The sequence below is a fragment of the Anser cygnoides genome, unplaced genomic scaffold, assembly GCF_040182565.1.
Source record: "Anser cygnoides isolate HZ-2024a breed goose unplaced genomic scaffold, Taihu_goose_T2T_genome scaffold_45_1, whole genome shotgun sequence".
In the NCBI taxonomy this organism is placed as follows: Eukaryota; Metazoa; Chordata; class Aves; order Anseriformes; family Anatidae; genus Anser; species Anser cygnoides.
In genome coordinates, this window is record NW_027103069.1 from 1,311,210 (window position 1) to 1,337,907 (window position 26,698).

General features: G+C 42.1%; 1 protein-coding gene across 5 annotated transcripts in view; it reads left to right on the forward strand.

The window, feature by feature from the left end:
- LOC136789443 (zinc finger RNA-binding protein-like) overlaps nucleotides 1–6,245 on the forward strand; it is a 47,317-nt gene extending 41,072 nt beyond the window's left edge. For 4 of the 5 annotated variants that reach the window (XM_066989505.1, XM_066989506.1, XM_066989507.1 and 1 more), the window contains exons 18-20: nucleotides 2,812–2,923; nucleotides 3,028–3,125; nucleotides 3,815–6,245. In XM_066989505.1, coding sequence (XP_066845606.1) covers nucleotides 2,812–2,923; nucleotides 3,028–3,125; nucleotides 3,815–3,994 — 390 coding nt within the window. In that variant the 3' untranslated portion in view covers nucleotides 3,995–6,245. Of the gene's footprint in view, nucleotides 1–2,811; nucleotides 2,924–3,027; nucleotides 3,126–3,814 lie in introns of those variants that run through there. The other variant, XR_010828184.1, reaches the window with a different exon arrangement.
- The last annotated feature ends 20,453 nt before the right edge of the window (nucleotides 6,246–26,698 follow it).

Genomic DNA, 26,698 nt, shown 5'->3' on the forward strand with positions numbered 1-26,698 from the left:
AAATGTGTGTAGATAAACTGACCGTTTTGTTTCACAAACCAAATCCTGTTGCACTATGCTGCTTCCCAGTGTAAACTTTTTGGTTTTGACAAGAAGAGCACTAAGTTGGCATTCTTTGAATGAGAAATGTGTTAGGCTTGCAGATGATTTTATTAAATTAGTTCTGATAATATTGATTATTTCTGGAAAAATGTAGAAAGTTATATACGTTTTTAAAGTATTAATAGTAATATATATCCTGCCAGTTTCTGTGCTACATTTCTGAAAGATGCACTGTATAAATAAAGCTTAAAAGAAGCTAGAAAAGTGTGTAACTGTCCTCTTAATTATCACTGTGATGCTGAGTTGCCAAAGAATAAAAACTGGAGTGCTTGCAGGAAAGCACCCTTATAACTCTTGCAACACACATGAAGATGAAGAACAAAGAACGTTGTTTCTTCTTTGTCACATTGTCTGTTCTAAGGCACATCTGAAAGGGAATAGAGGTGTGTGTCAAGTCTAGCTGCATCTTGGCTCTCTACAAGAGTGCTCTCTGGTTTGCTGAATTGATTTTTGACAATGCTGGAATGCATTGTCAGTGACATGGATCAGCACTGAAGTCTGTGTAGTCAGTTGTTCTTCTGGTCTATTGGCAAAGTCTTACTTGACAAAAGCAGTGACAGAATGAAAATTTGTGATTTGAAATATCTGTAATTTCTGCTAGTCACAGGTGGAATTTCAGATAGAAGAAACAGACTTTTCTGAATATAGAACTTCTCTTGACCTGTATGCTAGAAGCCTGTCACAAGCCAAGGAGCTTTTCAAAAAGAGCCTAAGTGTTTTTAATAGTAGAAAATAGTAGGAAGTTTAAACACAATTAGTAGTGCCCTCCCTATATACCTAAAAATAAAAACTAAATTGGAAGAATTTTGTCAATTTCCTACAAGTTGGAAGTAATGATTATTCAAGGTTGATTTTTCTGACATGAAATCCAGCCTTTCATGCACACAAACACCAGGTCATTGTCCTGGGCTAGGAATGAGCACCCTTAATGAAGAATTGTAATCAACACTGCCTATAGTTACTGCATGCATCAGAATAGGCATTTACTCTTAGTGAAAATAAAAGGCAACGTTTGAAAAAGTGGGGGGTGAAGGGGGAAAAAAGACATTGTTTGAAAATGAAACTTGCAAATGAAGTGGTAGTGAAACATCTTAATGCTGAAACAGCTAAGGAAAGCTATTCCTTACTGTTGCAAATCTTTTTTACAGTCTATTGAAAAAATGTCTAATAAAAGGAAACAATGGAAATAGTCACAGAGGAAAAAACAGTATTTAAAATATATCTTTTTAAACCGTCGTTTAAAATTTTTTGGTGTATACATTTTTGAAAATCTGTTGATTGATAAGATTTTTTACACTTGTTTATCATCTGAGTTAGTGTTAGGCTACATCCAGGAAAAAAAAGAAGTGAGCTTCAGTTTTGTTAATCTGAGGAACTAGTAATCATTTAGACTAAACTTCAAACAAAAGACCATTATATTTTTGATGATTTGAGTTTGTGTTCTTATAGAAAAAACAATATATTTTTTGTCATATACTTTTACTCTTATTAGATACACTGTGTGCTGTTTATTCATCTGACTGCCAGGTTTAGATAACCCATCATTTTTCATGCGTTCCCAAAAAATTGTTGGACAAATTGGCTACCTGCATATGTACAGTTACTAATGTATAAATTTCTAATAAATAAATAAAATAAAAATAATAATTTAAAAAAAAAAAAAAACTTTGGGGCAATCTGGGATGAGAAGCGGCATGTCTGTATTGGTACCCAGTGTTAATCTTGCACCAGCCTTTTTTTATTCACTTTTACAAAATACGCCTTTTTTTTTTTTTTCCATTTTAACTGAAATTGTTCTGTGATTTTCTTCAAAATTTCTATGTCAAAAGTTGTTGAGTGAACCTAATGAGGTTCAACAAGGCCAAGTGCAAGGTGCTGCACCTGGGTCAGGGCAATCCCAGACATGAGTACAGACTGGGAGAAGAACTCATTGAGAGCAGCCCTGCAGAGGAGGACTTGGGAATTCTGGTGGATGAAAGGCTTGACATGAGCCAGCAGTGCATGCTTGCAGCCCAGAAGGCCAACTGTATCCTGGGCTGCATCAACAGAGGAGTGGACAGCAGGTCGAGGGAGGTGATTGTCCCTCTCTTCTCTACCCTTGTGAGGCCCCACTTGGAGTACTGCATCCAGGTCTGGAGCCCCCATCACAAGAAGGATGTTGATCTGTTAGAACAGGTCCAGAGGAGGGCCACAAAGATGATCAGAGGGCTGGAGCACCTCTCCTATGAAGAAAGGCTGAGAGGGCTGGGGCTGTTCAGCCTACAGAAGAGAAGGCTCCAGGGTGACCTCATTGAAACCTTTCAGTACTTGAAGGGGGCTTATAAAAAAGATGGAGAGTGACTCTTTGCTCAGTCAGATAATGACAGGACGAGGGGGAATGGTTTTAAACAAAAAGAGGGGAGATTTACATTAGAGGTTAGGAGGAAATTCTTCACTCAGAGAGTGGTGAGGCACTGGAACAGGCTACCCAGAGGTTGTGGATGCCCCATCCCTGGAGGTGTTCAAGACCAGGTTGGATGAGGCCCTGGGCAACCTGGTCTTAGTGGGTGGCATCCGTGCCTATGGCAGGGGGGTTGGAACTAGATGGTCTTTAAGGTCCTTTCCAACCCAAACCATTCTATGAAAAGTTCTGTATTGAACAACAGTAGTGTTTTTTTTCTGTTTCAATCAGTCTTCTGAATTAACTGGATTTTGTTATTGTTGTTACAGGCTATGGAGTTGCTTGTGGAAAAAGCAATCAGCAGTGCTACTGGACCACAGAGTCCTGGGGATGCACTTAGAAGAGTTTTTGAGTGTATATCTTCAGGAATCATCCTTAAAGGCAAGTTGAATTTGATCAATGTACTTATGCTGAAGTAATATAAAATATATAGTCTTGGTCAAAATAAGGTAGAGATGTTCTACTAATTAGCCTAACCATTCTAGGTGGTCCTGGCCTTCTGGACCCTTGTGAGAAAGATCCTTTTGATACACTTGCTGTAATGACAGATCAGCAACGAGAAGATATTACTTCAAGTGCACAGGTAAGGGAAAGTATGTGTAACATAACTAAAGTTGAAGACATTTGTGGGTTTTTTTTTGAATGAGGCTATATGGATATGAATTTTCCTTTCTTATAAGAACAAAGTCTATTTTTTTAGATGATAAGCCTTAAGCTAGGCAATGAAAATGTCACAGGAGAGGATGCGGAGCAGTGTTATGTTTTGCACTGAAATAAATGTGACAAGTTTGGAACATTCCTTTCTATATATATCCATAAGGATGCTCTGTCTACAGTAGTATTCTATTAGATTTAAAATGTTGTTGGAACTTAAGATCATACAAATAAATTTGTTTAAATTTAAATATTTATTGTTTCTGTTCATAGTATTGATCACTCATGCTTGCAGCTGAATAGCTCACTGTCTCTACGTGTTCATTTGATTCTTTTGCCAAAGATTACTAGCATGTAATGGGATGTGTGAAAAGCCTTGGCTGCTTCAGTTGCAAGTCCAGCAGTTAAAACATATTATTTTGAAGCTGAGATGCTGGACTTTGTACAGAGATAGCAAATGTAACCTGCATATATTACTGTGTTGATGTTGTGGGAAGGAAGAGGATGGATAGTAAGAGCTAAGGATGATATCTTACACCACTTCTCTGTTGTTTGACAAAATACTCAAAATTGACATTTGTTTCTAACTGAAATATCTTCTTTCTACCCTTTTTGTAGTTTGCATTGAGACTCCTTGCATTCCGTCAAATACACAAAGTTTTAGGAATGGATCCATTACCACAGATGAATCAACGCTTCAACATCCATAACAATCGTAAAAGGAGAAGGGACAGTGATGGGGTTGATGGATTTGAAGCAGAGGGGAAAAAAGACAAAAAAGATTATGATAACTTTTAAAAAAAAAAAGTTTTTCATTTATGCTAAGATTGAAGGTGATAAAAAGTCCATTTGTTGCCTTGCTTTTACTTCATAATAATATCTGTTTAAAACATCCAAAACCAACTTGGGAATTAGAACAACCTAGCTTTTCTGTGAGATTCTGAACATTGTAATGGATGTGCTGTATCAGACAAATTATGGATGGAAAGACTACAAATGGAAACTGTCATTGGGGGGAAAATAGTTTGATTTTTTTCCCCCTCATTGCGTTTCCTTTAAATGTATTGCTAACTTCAGTAACTTTTCTTCTTTTTTGACCTTTTTTATTAACAAGTGTTTTGTCTTATCTTGACTGTATTTAATGCAGCATTTGTGCTTCTGTTGCTATGTGTATTTTGACATTTTATTTAGAAGGTTTTTTTGTTTGCCCTTGACACTAGTTGTATAAGTTACTTTGTGTTAGATAGTATAAACTGTTCCCCTCCCAATTAATATTTTACAGAACTTTTTTTTTGTAAAGTGAGACTGCAGGATTATGCTTTTTTTCCCTAAATGTGAAGGGGTTACAACAGAATTAGCCTGCCATTTGAGTGCTCAGAATTAAATGTTTTTGCCAATCTTGTGGCATTTGTCATCTTAGTGAGATATAACAGTTTAATTAAAACAAATTTGTGTTAATCTAATCAAGTTTGCTGTTAGTTGTGCATTAGCAATATAAAAGCTAATATATACAGTATGGTCTTGCAACAGTTTTAAAGCAGCTACATAATTGATCAAAGTTTAGCATGATTTTGTTTTTAATAGAAGGGCTTTTAAAACTATCATTTTAGGTTAAATGCGTAGTTCTTTGTATGATAGACTTTGTGACATAGCAAGGCCAAAAAATAACTTTCTGAATTTCTTAACATATAAGCAGAAACGGGCATTTCCTATTTGGACAAAGTCATTCTTTTCAAACAGCTTTGTCAATATAATATTAATGCTTCTTAGACCTTAAAAATAGATGTTTGTCATATCAGTGCCTGTAAGGTTATTCCTTATAGCTATTCCTGTATAAAATTTCTGTGACTTTTTTTCAATAAATCAAAATTTAAAAGTGAAGTATTACTAAGAGAAGGTTATCAAAGAAAAAAAAAAAAAAATATTTGATGTGGCCATAGTGTATGCTTATGTCTCTTTCAAAAAGCTAAATATAGCAGTGGTGTAAGTAAAGTTACATCATACTGTTGATGTATGCTCTGGTACGCAGATGTGATTTATTGTAACAGCACTAAAGTGGAACACTCAAAAGCTAAAATTTATTAAATGACTTAAATTCATTATGCACTAGAAACTGAAGTTTCACTTATTCTGTTCGATGTGTATTACGCTTTGTTGCAAACCCATAAAACACATAGATAACATAGACTAACGTTCTGGTATCTACTTAATCACTGGCTGTATGAGAGCATCAGACATCACAAAGATCATTTGTCATTTCACAGAATTGTAGGGATTGTAATTGACCTAAAGAGATCATCGGGTCCAACCCCCCTGCCAAACCATTTCTGATACCATTTATTAAAAACTTCTGTTCCCGTTTGTGGTATAATTTATCTTTGACCTTTTTAATAAAATAAGTTTTGGAGTAGGGGGGATACTTTTGTCTTGCAACACCTACTGCTAACAGCATGGGTCTATACAGTGCAAATAAAATATTTTAGAAAATAGAGGGAGTCTTAAAGAAAAATTTTAATACAGTGTTCTTCAAGCATCAGAGTGCAATTTTAAAAGGAGTGAATATTAATGGTTAGCAAATAAAGAGAAAGCAATCTCATTAAGAAAAACTTTTTAAATAATTTCAGTGTCAGAAATACAATAATTAGTGTGTGCTTTAAAGTGACTAAAAAAAAATTTACAGTAGTTTGTTGTCCAGCCTTGAGGCATAACTTCCAAGCACGTGCTTGTTCTTAGTTTTGTTTTTGTTTTTTTTAAAGAGGAGTGTCTTGCTGCCATGGTGTCTAGTTAGCCATTACTATTTATTTTGAATGCTACAGGTGCTATTCATGTGGCTAGTTTAACTCCATACCAAAGTTTCTTTCCTCATAAAGCTAAAACTCATCTATTCAGGCATGTGACCCTCAAATTTAGGATTAAAAAGGTCAAAGATGTAGTTTGGATTTCCTGTATTTTTGTTCTGCTGGCTTTTATCTCTTAACTAGTTTCTGGATCTTTTGAAATATTGTATACTTAAAGTGATTCCACATTAAACATGAAGCTGTGACCATGATTTTTGTGCTGTGTGGTGAAGAGTGAATTTCAGTTTGTTGCTGTTTTTCCTGCCCGTTTTAACGGGCTGTTTTAACTAGGTAACTCCTGGCTCTGTCAAAGCTAAGAAGAGTGGAAAACCAACACTTTAAAAAGTAAAGCGATAGTTTTGACTTTTAAATATTACATTGTGTGCTTATAAAGACAAAACTTCCATTTTCTTTATTTTTTTCTCTGAAGGCTGTAAGCCAAAGAGTTTTCTAGCCCAAAAGGCTACAAATTAAATTTCTTCTGATAGATTATTTTATAAATCTTCTCAAGAGTTTATTTTTTTTTATTCAGCGTGGTCTTTCTCAGCCTTTTTTGAATGAAACAGCTATCAAATCTTTTGAGGGTGGGGGAGAAATCCAAGAAGTGTCATCTGTAGTATAGTGTTACCTCAGAGGTTCTCACAACCAAATAAAAATCAGGCTTAATTCTGTAAGTGTTAATTTGTATTCCCGTTTTGTACCATTTTCTCATTTGGATTTATGAAAATGTGCAATTGTGCATATATGTTCATAGTACTGGAAGATGTTTCCAGTTGTTCATTGGACTACTTTCTGGTGTTTACCATTCGCATTTTAAGAAATGCTACCCTAATAATACTTGGCAAGTGTAAACTTCCTAACAGGGTAGAGTGCATCATTTTTCATAGGTACCTGATTGGCAGCGGGGGATTTTTGTCCTACACAGCATGTACTTTCCCACTTAATGTTGCCTTAACGTACCAGCATTAGCAATGGTCTTCTTCTTTAATACATATATTTTCTTAAATCATTTTGCAAAGACATGTATATTAATATTTATTCTGAAGCCAGTGATTAATTTATTGCAGGACAGTTTAAAGCCTGACAGCTTTTAGAGGCTTAGCCTAGCTTAAATACTTTCAAATACATTCTACATCAATCCTATTTCAAGTTGATATCCTAAAATCCAAAGACACGTAGAAGGTATCAAGAAATCTCAATTTTTGAAGCTTCCTACATTTTAAAATTTAAATTTGCAGAATGGAATAGCTGACCAAGAGGAAATAAATCGCTCATTCTACAGTGGAAGATTATCATTAAAAAGAGATGAAAAGTCTTGTTTCTACATGAGTCATAAACCTTGCTCCTTATGTAAGTCTTTCCTTTGCTGCATACTCTTATCATGTTTACATCAATTGTATGCATATGATTAGGAAGTTCTGTCCAGAATATGAGATACCTTTATCACAGACCTAACTTCAGGCATACGTTTAGATTTATCTGTAATTTGCTGGTTATGCAAGTTAACGGTTTGTTATTAAGACAGGAAGCTGAGCTGAATTGCTGACAATGCAAGTCAGAACAATATGGGAGAGGTTATGGTGCCTAAATACAGGGGTTTAGTACCATTTTATGTGCTCCTAGGGTATGTGGTGCTGCAAAAGAGGACAGGTTTCACAGAGGTCCATGACTGTATTGGCCAGCCTTGTGTCACAGAATATCTGAGGTTGGAAGGGACCTCTGAAGATCATCTAGTCCAACCCCCCTGCCGAGCAGGATCACCTAGAGCACATTGTGCAGGATGTCATCCAGGTGGGTTTTGAATATCCAAAGGAGACTCCACAACCTCTCTGGGCAACCTGTTCCAGTGCTCTGTCACCCTCACAGTAAAGAAGTGCCCCCTCATATTCAGCCAGAACTTTCTGTGCTTCAGTTTGTGCCTGTTGCCTCTTGTCCTGTTGCTTTTATTTTCTTGTTAGGCTTCTAATGAGAGGTGATGGGCACAAGCTGCAATATTCAGAAAAAAAATCTCCATGAAAGGGGCCCAGGAGTGGAGCTCTTGACCGCGGGAGAGCTGCGAGTGCAGGGAGAGCCTTGCTGGGGCAGATAGTAGGGCTGGCCACCCTGCCTCCCCACTAGCCCTCCAGTGCAAGCTGCTATTTTCCATCTAGGCTTTGCTACAGGGGAGTATAAAATAAATATATAAAAAAAATAAGTATTTCAGAGGGCTTTTTAATATAGTTTAAGGAAACGCTAACATAAACTTACAGGGTGAGAGATTTTGTGTACCAGCAGCAAAGACACGAAGCAACATCTGCACAAGATGTCATGATGAATATTTCATATGCCTGATGACATCTAAAATGGCGTTGTTTAGGTAACTACCATGTATTTATATGCATGAAAGTAAAGTGTTAGCATTTTTACCTTTTTAGAGTTTGTGCCAGCGTGGGACAGAGCACTGCCAATATAGTCACATGAAACAGCTACAAGGTTGTATAATCATGAAGAAAGCACTGGTATTAGCAATGGCACATGCTTGTCACAGAAGCTCAAATGCCTGTGATAATTAAATACCATTCCAATTTCTCCAAGTAATTATGATTTTTTTTAGCATGTGTTTTGTGATTTACACCTGTCCAAGGTTTTGAGAATACGTAGGAATCATGGTCTACAGCTTCCTCCCGAGGGGAGCGGAGTGTCAGGCTGAGCTCTGCTCTCTGGGGACAGCGACAGGACCTGAGGGAACAGCATGGAGCTGGGACAGGGGAGGGTCAGGCTGTATGTTAGGAAAAGGTTCTTCACCAAGAGTGTGGTCGGGTGCTGGGACAGGCTACCCAGGGCAGTGGTCGCAGCACTGAGCTGCCAGAGTTCACACAGCATTTGGACAATGCTCTCAGGCATAGGGTCTGATTTTGGGGTGGTCCTATGTGGAGCCAAGAGTTGGACTTGTCATGGACAAGTTGGACTTGTCTTGGACACGTCTCAAGAATGTCACCCAACAGTCTTTTTCCAGTCCCAAATGTATTGTTTCTGATGATGTAACTTATTTCAAGCTCATTATGATTTTGGTGCCATTTTGCAGAAACAAGGACGTACACGTTTTAGCAGGAAAAAGAAGTAGGACTTCAATGAATTATGAGAAGAAAGGGAAAAGTGAGTAAAACAGTATCAGAAAGAACAGAACTGATTAAATGGGTCCAACTGAAAAAATAAAATGAGGAAGGCTCTTTGCTGGAGAGCTACATGTGAAAGCTAAATGAAAAATGGAAGAAAAGTTATGTCAAGTAGTAAAACAAACAACTACACACACAAATAGTGCAAGAACATGAAGAGAGAAGCTCTGTTCAATGCAGAGAGAAGGGTCAGTGCAGTATGTGATTTGCCACCCCCCATGCCAACTACTGCAGTGCTCCACTAAAGCATGGAAGACAAAAAGTGCCAGGTGATTGAGGAGGTTGAGACTGAAATTGTTTAGGCCGGTCGGTCACTGTGCTCATATGCTGGGGTGAAAGGGGAAAGGGAAGATGAAGCGAAGGGGCTGACCTTTAATGCATCCATCTTAGCAGGCAAAGCTGTACATCTGGCATTCATGCCTTGTTCTGCTACATTTGAATGAAGTGAGTCTGCGAGCAACATGTAAAAAAATAAAATCAGAAATCAAGATGCTACACAGCCAAAATAAGTGCAATTTTATGCAGGAAATCAACCACTTCAGCTGGGCATATGCTTGTAACTTGTCTGTGTGTTCTGAACATCAGAGAGGGCTCTTGTCATTAGCAGCAGCTGCCATCTGGAAAGGGCCAGTCAATTCTCACATCGTTGTGACAAGCACGAGGCAAAAACTGTGATCTTTCAGCTACTCCGGTGTTCCTCTCTATTGACAAAAGGTGCATTTAATAAAAAAATAGGCAAAAAAAAAAAAAACTTTATGCAGCCAAGTTGCCATGCCAGCAAAATCCAGTAGAAAAACACTGCTAGTGCATAAGAAGAGAGCAGTAGTTAGAAGCACAATCAGGACTATCCCATTAATAAATTAGAAGTAAATACTTTCTGGGGTAAAGAAATGAAACATTTCAGCTAGTAGGTTTGGGAGAAGACAGATTCAATTTGTCCAGAGTCACTGTGGGGCTGCGAAAAAGACATGAGCTCTAGAAGTTTTCCCAGGTAAACATTCACACTGAGAAAGAGGTTATAGTTGTGAGAAGCACTCTGTAGCCAATAACTTAGGCTCAGGCGAGGATCTCAGTGAAGTAGTAATTTATTCACAATTGCAATGGCGGGCGCCCCACAAGCAGGAGTGTGCCTACTGGTTCCAAAACACAGTTTATATACTCTTTGATGACAGGACCCTCCCCTGTTTCCCCACTGAGTGGGTAATCCAGGTTCACAATCTATCTGATGCTTCACAGACAATGCATGGCCTTCAGTTGCCAAAGATAGAAGAATGGGGACTTGCTTAATCGCATTAAAAATAGGTGTTGCTGAATGTCTTTGCTTACTACTGTGCAAATTAACTGAAACAAGGAGTCTTGGGGCCCCTCACAAAGGATGGTTCCTGACAAAAATGGGGAACCTGTCTCAAAAACCAGCTGAGACCGACCTTGTGGTTTGGACAAGAGCCAAGGAGCAGCTGAGTCTGCACAAAGGCAGGAGGTCAACTAGTGGTGATGAAGAAGAGTTATCAGCCTTCATCCCCACAACCCCTGGTGACCACCACCAGAAGGCACTGTGCAAGCGCAGACGGAGGAGTTTATGGAAATGACTTCTTGGAATAATTTTAATACGAAGCGGGGATAGGTTATGCATACGTATAGGCGTATTGGGAAACTTCATGCATATGTAACTCTTTACTGCATATAACCAAGGCAAGTTGCCGCGTTGGGGTGCGCATGCCTTTGGGAGCTATCTCAATGCATGGCCTTCAGTTGCCAGCCTGTTAAATTTCAAATTTCTTTAGACTTTTTTACTGTTTGAAGTGGTAATGTTTCTTTACTTATCTGACTTGACTTAACACCATGATTTTCACCTAATTGTTCTAAGGAGTCTGGTTGTCTGCATTTTACAAGGTCGCCTGCTAAGTTTTCTTATCACTGCAAGCATATCTCAATACCACATTCCTTACCTTTAAACAATGTAACTCTGCAAAAACAACATTTTTATTCCCACAATTCCCCCCTTTTTTTTTAGAAATTGTTGATTTTTGCAAAACTTTTCTCTAAGTTGTAATTTGGTAGATTTCTTCTTCTTCTTCACCTTCTTTGCTTTCCATCTCCTCTAATATCATCACCTTACCTGAGTAAGGTGGTGGCTTCGTGGTCATTTGTTTCAATAGTGCAGTTTCAATTAACCACTGTAGTAGTCCTTTTACACATGTGGGAATGGAAATGTTGTTTTTGCAGTGTTACATTGTATAGAAGGAAGGAATGTGGTATTGAAATATGCTTACAGTGATAAGAAAGCTTAACAGAAAACCTTGTAAAATGCAGACAGCCGGACTCCTTAGAGCAATTAGGTGAAAATCACGGTGTCAAGTCAAATCAGATAAGTGATGAAACATTACCACTTCGAACAGTAAAAAAGTCAAAAGAAATTTGAAATTTAACAGGCCAGCAACTGAAGGCCAGGCATTGTCTGTGAAGCATCAGATAGGTTGTGAACCTGGATTACCCACTCCAGTGGGGAAACAGGGGAGGGTCCTGTCATCAAAAAGTATATAAACTGTGTTTTTGGAACTAGTAGGCGCGCTCTCCTGCTTGTGGGACGCCCGCCATTGCAATCGCGAATAAATTACTACTTCACTGAGATCCTCGCCTGAGCCTAAGTTATTGGCTACGGAGTGTTTCTCACAATTTGGGGGCTCGTCCGGGATCCAGTCACCTACCGGGGAGCCCCACCGCCGCAGCAGCAGGAAGGCATGCCCCGCTGATTTCAGCGGTCCTGTGCATCGACGGTGGCGGTTCTGCGGAAAGCTGACAGAGGGCCCGAGACTGATTAAAGAGGCAGGATCCGTGAAGTAGTGGGGAAAGGAAGAAGGTAGGCACTCCGGGTTTTAAGAATTGATCCGGTAACTCTGTGCACAGACCAAGGTAAGAAATATTAAGTATTGCCTTGGGGGTCGGGTGAGACTCTGTGTGATGTGTGATGTGTGATTGAGACGTACTTTTGTACGAAGCGAGTGTGGAGTCCTGATCCGCGGTTCCGTAGCTCCGCGAGGGGCGCGGCCGGAGACGGACGAAGCGTGAGATAAGGGAGAGAAAGGAAGAGTCTCGGGAAATTTGGTGTGCGGTAATCCTTGCACGGGGAAGTGCTTGGCAGTACACCAGGGAAATTTGGTGTGCGGTAATCCTTGCATGGGGTAGTGCTCGGAAGTACACCAGGGAAATTTGGTGTGCGGTAAGCCTTGCACGGGGAAGTGCTTGGCAGTACACCAGGGAAATTTGGTGTGCGGTAATCCTTGCACGGGGTAGTGCTCGGAAGTACACCAGGGAAATTTGGTGTGCGGTAATCCTTGCACGGGGTAGTGCTCGGAAGTACACCAGGGAAATTTGGTGTATGGTAAGCCCTTGCACAGGGAAGTGCTTGGCAGTACACCAGGGAAATTTGGTGTGCGGTAATCCTTGCATGGGGTAGTGCTCGGAAGTACACCAGGGAAATTTGGTGTGCGGTAAGCCTTGCACGGGGAAGTGCTTGGCAGTATACCAGGGAAATTTGGTGTGCGGTAATCCTTGCATGGGGTAGTGCTCGGAAGTACACCAGGGAAATTTGGTGTGCGGTAATCCTTGCACGGGGTAGTGCTCGGAAGTACACCAGGGAATTTTGGTGTGCGGTAATCCTTGCACGGGGTAGTGCTCGGAAGTACACCAGGGAAATTTGGTGTATGGTAAGCCCTTGCACAGGGAAGTGCTTGGCAATACACCAGGGAAATTTGGTGTGCGGTAAGCCTTGCACGGGGAAGTGCTTGGCAGTACACCAGGGAAATTTGGTGTGCGGTAATCCTTGCACGGGGTAGTGCTCGGAAGTACACCAGGGAATCTGGTAAACTCATAGGTGTGCGGTAGCCCTTGCACGGGGAAGTGCTTGGCAGTACATCCCCATTTTCCAGAATAGGAAAAATGGGAAATATGAGTTCCAGGGGACAGGGAGATATCCCGGGGGAAGTGCCTACCGAAAGTTCTTCCTGAAGAATTATAAGAAATTGGAAAAATAATCTCAAAATTGGAGGAGATGGTAAAAAAAAAAAAAAAAAAAAAGGTTAAATATTGTGTATTAGTCTGGACAAAAGAACCAATTAAGGAAACAGCAGTATTTTGGCCAAAATACGGGCCTGATGAAAATTCAGGCTTGAAATGTATGTGTAAACAATAAGATTCCTTTTTTTTTTTGGAGGAGGAGCCAAGTTATGCTCCCTATAATCCTAATATTGCACCGGTGGCAGCAGCAGTCGCTCCAGGAAGGGAGACAGGGACTGCAATTAACACTGTCCCTAGAGAAGAGCGTACTCTAGGCTCTGGCAAGAATTAGAACAAGGTAGAAGAGGTACTGAGAATTTTGCCTTCCCTGATACTAACAGTACTAACACTAACTGTGTATCCTCTTAAGTGAACTTCCCCCCCTCCTTACCAGCAGAGAGGTTAGGAGTTTCCTAGGACCAAACTTATACTCTTGGGGAGGGGGAATTATGTATATAAATATGTTGTTTACAGGGAAAGAAATGGGAATGATCAGGAGGAGAGCTGCTATACAAAAATGGGAAAGAACTCATCCTCCAGGACCAGGGGTAACACCGGCAGGGCAGAAATAACCACTTGCCGATCCTGGCTGGAAGAATAATAGTGTGCAACACAGAAATCATATGAGAGACTTGGGGTCAGAATGAGAAAGTACTCGGGGATGAATCCTGAGGACCCGGTATCCCAAGGGCTCTTGAAAGTTCATTTTGTGATTGAAGCCTGGCAAGATGCACAGAAAATGCTCCAGAAGGTGGGGGGATGTAGTGAACAGTCACTGGGGGGCCCTCCTGTGGGAGGCCCTGAAGGTGTGTGTCAAGAGGGGAGATGAGAAGGAAAAGCAGAGAGTGAAACTAATGGTATTGACAGTGTAGCAGGTAGTCAGGCAGAGGGTTGGAGAAAGAGGAAGAAAATCTTCAGGAGGAGTCAGGGCCAGGATGGAAAAGAGGGGAAGAGAGATGAAGGAATGGCAGGCAAGGAAAGCTACCCGTGTTGTGGCCTGAATCTTAGCAGGGACAGGCTTTGATGGGATGTTTTAAGTGTGGGCAGGCTGGCCACTTCAGGTAGGAATATCCGGAGTGGAAGAAGGAGGAGAGAAGGAAAATGGGATGAGGGAGAAAGGTATGGAATTAAGTTGGCTAATGACTGAGACTTTGGTGAAAGTACAGGCTGGAGAAAGATAAGAAGAAGTGTTAAAAAGGGTTATTGAAGGTGTTAAAGGTGTGGTATGTAATGTTTGACAGAGCTGTTTTTTTGAATGAGTTGGGAAAGTTGAATGAGCAGGGAAAGAGGATGTAGGCACTATCTAAGTAACAGTCTAGAAGTTTTGGTATATTTGCTGTGGTGTTTGGTCAGTTTCCCAAGTATTGAGAAGGGGGGGGGGCAGGGGGGGGCAGCCTGCTCCACCAGGGGCCTCTCCACAGGCCACAGGGGGCTTCGGCTCCGGTGCCTGGAGCGCCTCCACCCCCTCCTTCTGTGCTGACTTTGGTGTCTGCGGGGAGGTTTCTCACTCCTCGCTCTCCCAGCTGCTGTTGAGCAGCAGGTTTTTGTTTGTTTGTTTGTTTGTTTTCGTGGATGTGCTCTCACAGAGGCACGGACTGTGTTGCTCATGGCTTGGCTCTGGGCAGCGGTGGGCCCCTCTGGGGCCGGATGAAATTGTCCCTTATCTGCCACAGGGAGGCTTATGGATTCTCCTCGTGGGGGCTGCCACTGCAGCCCCCTCCCGAACCTTGCCATCAAACACAATACACAGGGGCAGCTAGGTCATTACTGGCCTGTAAAGTATCAGGGATTAAATTAACTAATGAAACCCTAACGAGTGATGGGGGTAGAAGGGGCTGGGATAACAGTGCCACCTTTGGGGGATACCAAGCTGAGACTAGGGGATAAAATGATCTCTGGGCAATTATTGTATGTACCCAAGGCAGGGACTAACTTGTTGGGAAGGGATTTGATGATGAAATTGGGCATTCAAATAGTAAATTGTTAGACTGGAATAACAGTGGTATTAATGGAGTGCTCTCAGGCCCTGAGAGCAAAGATATATTCACCTCTGACTGGAAAGACTCTGAAGTGGGGGCGGAAGCAACAATACATATGGACAGTTTTACCTCAGGGGTTTACAGGGCCACCGATTAATTTGGGCAAAGTTCTAGAACAGATTTTGAAGCAATTCCAACCTCCCAAGGAGGAATTTCTGTTACAAAATGTGTATGATCGTTTATTGTCAGGACAGGAGAAAACAGTTGTGAAGGAAGCTACTAACAAGCTATTCAACTTTCTGGGAAAGCAGGGCTTGGGAGTATTGAAAAATAAATTACAATACAGGTATTTAAGGCATCTAATGTCTGAGGGAAAACAGAGAATAAATCCAGAGAGGATTTAGGGAATTGTTGAAAACTAAGAAAGAACTAAAAAGTTTTAAGAGAGATTTCTTTAAGGAATCAGGAGCCACGAAGCCTGAGGGAAAATGGATACTCCCTGATGGGAGAGAAATGCTGAATAAAGCACCAATAAGGCAAATATGATGTTTTACATCAAGAGAGTCATTGGGAGATGCAAGCAATGTGTGATGTTGTGCTGAGAAAGTATGTCTGTGTAGGAATATACACTTTAGTGAAGCAAATATGCAGAGGATGTACCCTATGTCAAAAGGCAAATAAAAAGGTCATTTGTAACTCACCTAGAGGGGGACAGGAGCCAGGGATTCGACCTTTACAAAGTATACAGGTAGACTTTACTGAGTTACCTAAAGCAGGGAGACTTAAGTACTTGTTTGTCCTAGTTGACCACGTGACTGGATGGGTGTAAGCTTTCCCCTCTGTATCTGCCACTGCAAACACGGTGACTAAGGTATCACCGGAGCAAATAGTCCCTAGATATGGGATAGCTGAAAACATTGATTCAGATCAAGGAAATAATTTCACTTCACAAGCACTGCAAGGGTTAATGCAGGCCTTAGAGATTGAGTGGGCTTTTCACACCCCCTGGCACCCCTCCTCTTCTGGGAAGGCAAAGCAAATGAACCAGACATTAAAGAAGCAATTAACTAAATTAGTGTTAAAAACCCAACTTCCTTGGGTAAAATGTTTACTTTTAGCACTCCTACAGGTTCAAACAGCACCAAGAAACGATATAGGAATTTCACCGTATGAGATGCTGTTCGGATTACCCTATCTGGGCAGAAGGGATGAGATACCACAATTCGAAACAAGAGAGTTTTCTTAAGAACTGTATTCTGGGGTTGTCCTCTTCTTTGTCATTTCTCAGAACCCGTGGGAAATTGGGTCCTGATTCAGACCTGGAAAGGATCAACTCCGTCCCGAATGGGAAGGACACTTCCAAGTACTACTAACCACTGAAACAGCCATAGGAACTGCGGAAAAAGGTTGGACTCACTATACTCGAGTGAAGGCATCCATCGACCCTAGTACCTGGGAAGCTGTTCCTACAGAAGACTTGTTGGAAGCTGAAATCGAAGAGAAAAATCTCATAGTGGACTCTGAGCGGGATAAGAGCTTACAATTGTAAACTAACCTTTTATTTTCACAGGTAACTAATGAGTGTGACTTGTGATTGAGAGAAAGGACTGGCCTATAGTGAATTGAAGTGTTCCCAAGGGGGGTTTGTTATGGTAGTAGTGTATATCTTATTCTTTGTATTGATAATTATTTGGAAACCTAAGGTTTAAAAATAATGACAGGGAAAAATCAATTATTAATTTTGTTTTTAGTGATCGTAGGCCTCAGAGAAAGCCTTGGTCAATTGTCTACTTGGAAAAGGCATGACCAGATAATAGTAAGACGGGATACCCCATAAAAATATGGGTGACTGTGGCAGAGGGTTATGTACCACAATCTGTCATGTTTGATGCTTGCGAGGTGTTAGCTTGTGGAGATTTAAATGCCCAACGACAATTGAGCAGAGGGAACAAATAACTGGGACGGACCCAACAGCCAGATTGAGAATAGCTGTATGGAAACAATCCTCATTTCCATCAGAGAAAGGGAGAAACTCAAGGAGAAAACAGGAGAGAAAACAGGAGGCCCTCTTTGAAATGCGGCAGTTCAAACATTTGAGATTGAAACAGGGTATGGGGATGTGAATGCCTGGATAGAATGGGTCAAATATACTGTCCAGAGTCTCAACCATAGCAATTGCTATGCTTATGCCTTGGGACGACCGATTGCCCAGATAGTGCCCTGCCCATTGGGGTGGACCGAGGACTCCCGAGGGATGCGATGTATGATTGCATTGTACCAAGAAAAGACTGCCTGGGGAAATGAGGCCTGTAAGTCTCTCTCTTTACTATTCCCTTCCTTGCATGATAGCAATATCAGGGCTCCCCCTGTATTCTCCACAGCTATAGGTAACCATACAGCTTGCCTCTCACGGCAGGGTGTGAGTGCTACCTGGCATCTGGGAGAATTTGCCTTGTGCACGAGGACCTTGAATGCTACTGAGGACTTGATGGGAAACTGCTCAAGACTTGAGATCCCCAGGGCAGATCTCTGGTGGTACTGTGGAGGGAAGATCTTACGGTCCATCCTGCCATCTAACTGGGGAGGCACTTGTGCACTTGTTCAATTAGCTATACCCTTCACCCTGGCATTTGAAAGAGAAACATCACAAATACCCAGAAGAAGTAAAAGAAGCTTAGGAGTATCATTTGATGATAGAGCGTACATAGATTCTATTGGGGTGCCTAGAGGAGTTCCCGATGAACATAAAGCCAAGAATCAAATTGCTGCAGGGTTTGAGTCACTGTTCTGGTGGGTAACAATTAATAAAAATGTGGATTGGATTAATTATATCTATTATAATCAGCAGAGATTCATAAACTATACAAGAGATGCGATAAGAGGAATCGCTGAACAACTAGATGCCACCAGCAAAATGGCTTGGGAAAACAGAATAGCATTAGATATGATTCTTGCGGAGAAAGGTGGTGTGTGCGTGATGCTGGGCAACCATTGTTGTACTTTTATCCCTAACAATACTGCCCCGGATGGCACAGTAACTAGAGCATTGCAAGGGCTTACCACCCTTGCCAATGAATTGGCAGAAAACTCAGGAACAGACACTTCCATCACAGGATGGTTGGAATCTTGGTTTGGTAAATGGAAAGGAATGGTAGTGTCCATATTTACATCCTTGATTGTAGTAGCAGGAGTTTTGACAGCCATTTTTTTTTTTCTGCCAATTCACTGGCAAGGGTGGTAAACCCTTGCAATGCTCTAGTTACTGTGCCATCCGGGGCAGTATTGTTGGGTATAAAAGTGCAACAATGGTTGCTCAGTATCACACACACACACCTCCTTTCTCATATCATTTCTCAGCATCATATCTAATGCTATTCTGTTTTCCTAAGCCATTTTGCTGGTGGCATCTAGTTGTTCAGCAGTTCCTCTTATCGCATCTCTTGTATAGTTTATGAATCTCTGCTGATTATAATAAATATAATTAATCCAATCCACATTCTTATTGATTGTTACCCACCAGAACAGTGACTCAAACCCTGCAGCAATTTGATTCCTGGCTTTATGTTCATCAGGAACTCCTCTAGGCACCCCAATAGAATCTATGTAGACTCTATCATCAAATTATATTCCTAAGCTTCTTTTACTTCTTCTGGATACATGTGATGTTTCTCTTTGAAATGCCAGGGTGAAGGGTATAGCTAATTGAACAAGTGCACAAGTGCCTCCCCAATTAGATGGTAGGGTGGACCGTAAGATCTGCCCTCCACAGTACCACCAGAGATCTGCCCTGGGGATCTCAAGTCTTGAGCAGTTTCCCATCAAGTCCTTGGTAGCATTCAAGGTCCTCGTGCACAAGGCAAATTCTCCCAGATGCCGGGTAGCACTCACACCCTGCCGTGAGAGGCAAGCTGTATGGTTACCCAGAGCTGTGGAGAATGCAGGGGGAACCCTGATATTGCTATCACGCAAGGAAGGGAACAGCAAAGAGAGAGACTTACAGGCCTCATTTCCCCAGGCAGTCTTTTCTTGGTACAATGCAATCATACATCGCATCCCTTGGGATTCCTTGGTCCACCCCAACGGGAAGGGCACTACCTGGGCAATCGGTCATCCCGAGGCACAAACGTAGCAATCGCTATGGTTGAGACTCTGGACATTGACCCATTCTATCCAGGCTTTTACATCCCCATACCCTGTTTCAATCTCAAACGTTTGAACTGCCGCATTTCAAAGAGGGCCTCCTGTTTTCTCTCCTGTTTTCTCCTTGAGTTTCTCCCTTTCTCTGATGGAAATGAGGATTGTTTCCATACAACTATTCTCAATCTGGATGTTGGGTCCCTCCCAGTTATTTGTTCTCTCTGCTCAATTGTCCTTGGGCATTTAAATCTCCACAAGCTAACACCTCACAAGCATCAAACATGACAGATTGTGGTACATAACCCTCTGCCACAGTCACCCATATTTTTATGGGGTATCCCGTCTTACTATTATCTGGTCATGCCTTTTCCAAGTAGACAATTGACCAAGGCCTTCTTTGAGGCCTACAATCACTAGAAACAAAATTAATAGTTGATTTTTCCCTGACATTATTTTTAAACCTCAGGTTTCCAAATAATTATCAATACAAAGAATAAGATATATGCACTACTATAACAAACCCCCCTTGGGAGCACTTCGATTCACTATAGGTCTGTCCTTTCTCTCAATCACAAGCCACACTCATTAGTTACCTGTGAAAATAAAAGGTTAGTTTACAATTGTAAGCTCTTATCCCGCTCAGAGTCCACTATGAGATTTTTCTCTTTGATATCAGCTTCCAACAAGTCTTCTGTAGGAACAGCTTCCCAGGTGCTAGGGTCGACGGATGCCTTCACTCGAGTATAGTGAGTCCAACCTTTTTCCGCAGTTCCTATGGCTGTTTCAGTGGTTAGTAGTACTTGGAAGTGTCCTTCCCATTCAGGCCAGAGTTGATCCTTTCCAGGTCTGAATCAGGACCCAATTTCCCACGGGTCCTGAGAGATGACAAAGAAGAGGACAACCCCAGAATACAGTTCTTAAGAAAACTCTCTCTTGTTTCGAATTGTGGTATCTCATCCCTTCTGCCCAGATAGGGGAATCCGAACAGCATCTCATACGGTGAAATTCCTATATCGTTTCTTGGTGCTGTTTGAACCTGCAGGAGTGCTAAAGGTAAGCATTTTACCCAAGGAAGTTGGGTTTCTAACACTAATTTAGTTAATTGCTTCTTTAATGTCTGGTTCATTCCCTTTACCTTCCCAGAAGAGGAGGGGTGCCAGGGGGTGTGAAAAGCGCACTCAATCTCTAAGGCCTGCATTAACCCTTGCAGTACTTGTGAAGTGAAATGACTTCCTTGATCTGAATCAATGTTTTCAGCTATCCCATATCTAGGGACTATTTGCTCCAGTGATACCTTAGCCACCGTGTTTGCAGTGGCAGATACGGAGGGGAAAGCTTACACCCATCCAGTCACGTGGTCAACTAGGACAAACAAGTACTTAAGTCTCCCTGCTTTAGGTAACTCAGTAAAGTCTACCTGTATACTTTGGAAAGGTCGAATCCCTGGCTCCCATCCCCCTCTAGGTGGGTTACGGATGACCTTTTTATTTGCCTTTTGACATAGGGTACATCCTCTGCATATTTGCTTCACTAAAGTGTATATTCCTACACAGACATACTTTCTCAGCACTACATCACACATTGCTTGCACCTCCCAATGACTCTCTTGATGTAAAACATCATATTTGCCTTATTGGTGCTTTATTCAGCATTTCTTTCCCATCAGGGAGTATCCATTTTCCCTCAGACTTCGTGGCTCCTGATTCCTTAAAGAAATCTTTCTCTTAAAACTTTTTAGTTCTTTCTTAGTTTTCAACAATTCCCTGAATCCTCTCTGGATTTATTCTCCGTTTTCCCTCAGACATTAGATGCCTTAAATACCTGACTTCTCTTTCTACATATAGTAATTTATTTTTCAATACTCCCAAGCCCTGCTTTCCCAGAAAGTTGAATAGCTTGTTAGTAGCTTCCTTCACAACTGTTTTCTCCTGTCCTGACAATAAACGATCATACACATTTTGTAACAGAAATTCCTCCTTGGGAGGTTGGAATTGCTTCAAAATCTGTTCTAGAACTTTGCCCAAATAAATCGGTGGCCCTGTAAACCCCTGAGGTAAAACTGTCCATATGTATTGTTGCTTCCGCCCCCACTTCAGAGTCTTTCCAGTCAGAGGTGAATACATCTTTGCTCTCAGGGCCTGAGAGCACTCCATTAATACCACTGTTATTCCAGTCTAACAATTTACTATTTGAATGCCCAATTTCATCATCAAATCCCTTCCCAACAAGTTAGTCCCTGCCTTGGGTACATACAATAATTGCCCAGTGATCATTTTATTCCCTAGTCTCAGCTTGGTATCCCCCAAAGGTGGCACTGTTATCCCAGCCCCTTCTACCCCCATCACATTTAGGGTTTCATTAGTTAATTTAATCCCTGATACTTTATAAGCCAGTAATGACCTAGCTGCCCCAGTGTATTGGGTTCAATGGCAAGGTTCTGGTAGGGGGGGGGCCGCAGTGGCAGCCCCCACGAGGAGAATCCAGAAACCACCCTGTGGCAGATAAGGGCCAGTTTCAGCCGGCCCCAAAGGGGCCCACCGCTGCCCAGAGCCAAGCCATGAGCAACACAGTCCGTGCCTCTGTGAGAGCACATCCACGAAAACAAACAAACAAACAAAAACCTGCTGCTCAACAGCAGCTGGGAGAGCAAGGAGTGAGAAACCTCCCCGCAGACACCAAAGTCAGCACAGAAGGAGGGGGTGGAGGTGCTCCAGGTGCCGGAGCCGAAGCCCCATGGTGGAGCACGCTGCACCCCCCGTCCCCCCCTCTTCTCGATACTTGGGAAACTGACTAAACACCACAGCAAATATACCAAAACTTCTAGACTGCTACTTAGATAATGCCTACATCCTCTTTCCCTGCTCATTCAACTTTCCCAACTCATTCAAAAAACAGCTCTGTCAAACATTACATACCACACCTTTAACACCTTCAATAACCCTTTTTAACACTTCTATCTATCTTTCTCCAGCCTGTACTTTCACCAAAGTCTCAGTCATTGGCCAACTTCATTCCATACCTTTCTCCCTCCAGGATGCTGAAACAACATATCAATATAACATATTTCATCCCATTTTCCTTCTCTCCTCCTTCTTCCACTCCGGGTATTCCTACCTGAAGTGGCCAGCCTGGCAGACTTAAAACATCCCATCAAAGCCTGTCCCTGCTAGGATTCAGGCCGCAACATGGGTAGCTTTCCTTGCCTGCCATTCCTTCATCTCTCTTACTCTCTTTTCCATCCTGGCCCTGACTCCCCCTGAAGATTTTCTTCCTCTTTCTCCAACCCTCTGCCTCACTACCTGCTACACTGTCAATACCATTAGTTTCACTCTCTGCTTTTCCTTCTCATCTCCCCTCCTGACACACACCTTCAGGGCCTCCCACAGGAGGGCCCCCCAGTGACTGTTCACTACATCCCCCCACCTTCTGGAGCATTTTCTGGGTATCTTGCCAGGCTTTAATCACAAAATGAACTTTCAAGAGCCCTTGGGATACCGGGTCCTCGGGATTCATCCCTGAGTACTTTCTCATTCTGACCCCAAGTCTCTCATATGATTTCTGTGTTGCACACTATTATTCTTCCAGCCAGGATCGGCAAGTGGCTATTTCTGCCCTGCCGGTATTACCCCTGGTCCTGGAGGATGAGTTCTTTCCCATTTTTGTATAGCAGCTCTCCTCCTGATCATTCCCATTTCTTTCCCTGTAAACAACATATTTATATACATAATTCCCCCCCCCCCCCCAAGAGTATAAGTTAAGTCCTAGGAACTGGTCTAACAGTTCAGCTAGCCTGTTGGGGTCCTCAATTAAAGACTTCATCTCCTTAAAACTCCTAACCTCTCTGCTGGTAAGGAGGGGGGGAAGTTCACTTAAGAGGATACACAGTTAGTGTTAGTACTGTTAGTATCAGGGAAGGCAAAATTCTCAGTACCTCTTCTACCTTGTTCTAATTCTTGCCAGAGCCTAGAGTACGCTCTTCTCTAGGGACAGTGTTAATTGCAGTCCCTGTCTCCCTTCCTGGAGCGACTGCTGCTGCCACCGGTGCAATATTAGGATTATAGGGAACATAACTTGGCTCCTCCTCCGAAAAAAGAAGGAATCTTATTGTTTACATAGAAATTTAAAGCCTGAATTTTCATCAGGCCTGTATTTTGGCCAAAATACTGCTGTTTCCTTAATTGGTTCTTTTGTCCAGACTAATACACAATATTTAACCATTTTTTTTCTTTTATCATCTTTTCTAATTTTGAGATTATTTTTCCAATTTCTTATCATTCTTCTGGAAGAACTTTCGGTAGGCACTCCTCCAGGGATATCTCCCTGTCCCCTGGAACTCATATTTCCCATTTTTCCTAGCCCTTGTCAGTGTGATGCTACAGAAATTTCCCTCCTGCAGGGTACCACACAGTAACGTTCTGATTGTGGAAAATGGGGGTGTACTGCCAAGCACTTTACCATGCAAGGGGTACTGCACACCTATGAGTTTACCAGATTCCCTGGTGTACTGCCAAGCACTTCCCCGTGCAAGGACTACCGCACACCAAATTTCCCTGGTATACTGCCAAGCACTTCCCCGTGCAAGGACTACAGTACACCAAATTTCCCGAGACTCTTCCTTTCTCTCCCTTATCTCACGCTTCCTCGGTCTACGGCCGTGCCCCTCGCGGAGCTACGGAACCGTGGATCAGGACTCCACACTCGCTTCGTACAAAAGTATGTCTCAGTCACATGTCACACAGAGTCTCACCCGACCCCCAAGGCAATACTTAATATTTCTTACCTTGGTCTGTGCACAGAGTTACCGGATCAATTCCTAAACCCGGAGTGACTACCTTCTTCCCTTCCCCAATACGTCATGGATACTGCCTATTATAAGTGACTGAGTCCCAAATAGGATTACAATCAAAGTTTACAATTTATTAAACGAATAGAGGCAAGCAAACAGCGCTGGGTGCGCCGGGAGTCTCTGCTCCACCAGGACACACACCTGTTACGTAAGGAGGCTGTTTTTTATGCTCCTAGGCTAATACATATTCATTACTACTTCTAGAAGAGGCAGGGTTATTATAATTGGTTTCCCGAATCCAAAGTCCTCCCAGGTGTACCTGCTTATCAGTCTCTGTTAGTCTCTCGGGGGCCGCTCGGACAGGGAGGCTCATATTCTTCCTCCTTATCTAGTGGTCTCTTGGCCGGCTGTCAGAAGTTACTGCACATTCGTGCAAAGTCAGCAGTTTTTTCTCCGAAGAAATCCCTTTGTTCTCTTCTCACCTAAACCCAGGCCTCAATGTTAACCCTTCAAATCCCTTAGTGACACGAATTGCTGGACCATTCCTTACAATTCCTCCCTTTTTTTTTTTTTTTTTAATATCATCAATTCGTGCCTCTTCTTCAACCTTTGTTAGTAGCAATTGGATTTCATCAGTCAGTTCTCGGGGTGTCCATTTCTTAAGCATCATTATCGACACATCACCTTTTCTCTCCCGAAGTCATCACAAATTGGGTGCTATTTATTATCCGTCATATCAACAACGTAAAGCAAGGTATCATGCAAGGTATAAACAATAATGTCATTACACCACATAAAAATAAAAATAGCATTCTTTTAACCCATGGTCCACCGGGCAACCATGAAAAGAAATCCCAATCCATACCCTTCCAAGTTTTTACTGGGACGTGGGTTAGCTTTTTAATTTCTTTTGTTATCTGCTTAACCACTTTTCCATTATCATCAATTTGTAAACAACAATTAGAATCATTCAGTTTTCCACACACTCCCCCTTCTTCTGCTAGTAAATAGTCTAAGACCATTCTACGTTGAAAGATAGCATTCCTCATCTGAGTGGATTGATCAGCCAGAAGATCCAAGGCCGTCGCTGTTTGATTGGTTACAACTTCGAGGATAGCTTGCGACCTAATTATTCGGTTCAAATTATAAATAGGTTCTCGGGCTCCTGATACCAACTCATTTGGGTTCCAGGTAGCTGGCCCATAATGCTGTATGATTCTTTCAGGAGGCCATTCATCCTTTCCCCATTTTTGGGCACTATCCCCGGCTAAGGAAGTATCAATAGATCGTTTTACTCTGTTCAGGTCATCATATCATCTTATTCCTAAATGATTTCCTTGTGTTTGTGACAATAAAAAGAACAAGGGTCTTATGTACCCCACATAGCATATTCCCGACCAGTTTCCGGGTAGCCTCTTCTAAGCATGTTTGCCACACACCCAATAATGTCCCTTTAGGGCCCACGTCCCGTTTGGAAAATGACCATCCCATCCATCTTTACTCTTTGGGGCGTGATAATACAGAGTGTCCTTGTTACCGAGTGGTCCTGTTACAATGTCTGCCCCGTTTGTACTCGTATATGCGCACTTCCAAGCTCCCACGTTGGGTTTCCACTTACAGTCACAATTCAGTTCTCTTTGGCGACCTGTCATATTATAAGCCTTTTTCGCCATCCAGTCTTGAGAGTGTGGGAAGCGCCTTCAATCATGGGGTTGGGCCCGCTTTCAGAGCTTGTGTTACCATTCAGCCCTTCGGGGTGATCCAGCTCCTGGAAAAACTAATCACAATTTTATTATGGGTTTAAAAGGTTCTCATGTTATTTTTCTCAGGACAACCTGATCTTAGCGCGGGAGAAGTCCGGTCGAGGCACTCTCACTCGGCGGTCAATACCCATAGGGGTTGCGTCCCTCGGTAGACCATACACGCCGCAGTGGAGGGTCCTACCCCGGTCTTGCCTTCTCCCTTTCCTCCCTTCAGCCTTGTCCTCTTTATCCAGTGCCCTTAATTCATGCAGAACCTCATTGCTGGGATATCAGTTCCTCTTTAGTCTCAGTTTCAGTTCCCCAGGAGTGGACTCAACCCTCCAGGCTTCGGTAGTTATTGGTCCTTTTATTCTGGATGCGTGGGTCCAACCCCTTTCTGCTGTTCTCACAGCTGTTTCAGTAGTAAGTAAAACAAGGTACGGTCCCTCCCATCGGGGGTTCAATGATTCTTCTCTCCAGGTTTTTATTAAGACCTTGTCTCCTGGTTGTATTTTATGAATAACAAATCCTAAAGCTGGTGTCTGAGTCATCATCCCAATTTCTCTTAGCTCCTGTAATCTCCTTCCAATGGTAATTATGTATTTCTGGATACTATGATCCTCAACTACATTGTTCCCTAGGGGCATCCCTTGAGAATAAGGCATACCATATAACGTTTCATATGATGATAATCCAGTCTCACTGTGTGGTTTAGTTCTTATGTTTAAAAGTGCCAATGGTAAGCATTTCGTCCAGGGCAGCTGTGTCTCGATCATTAACTTAGCCAATTGTTGTTTTATTGTTTGATTC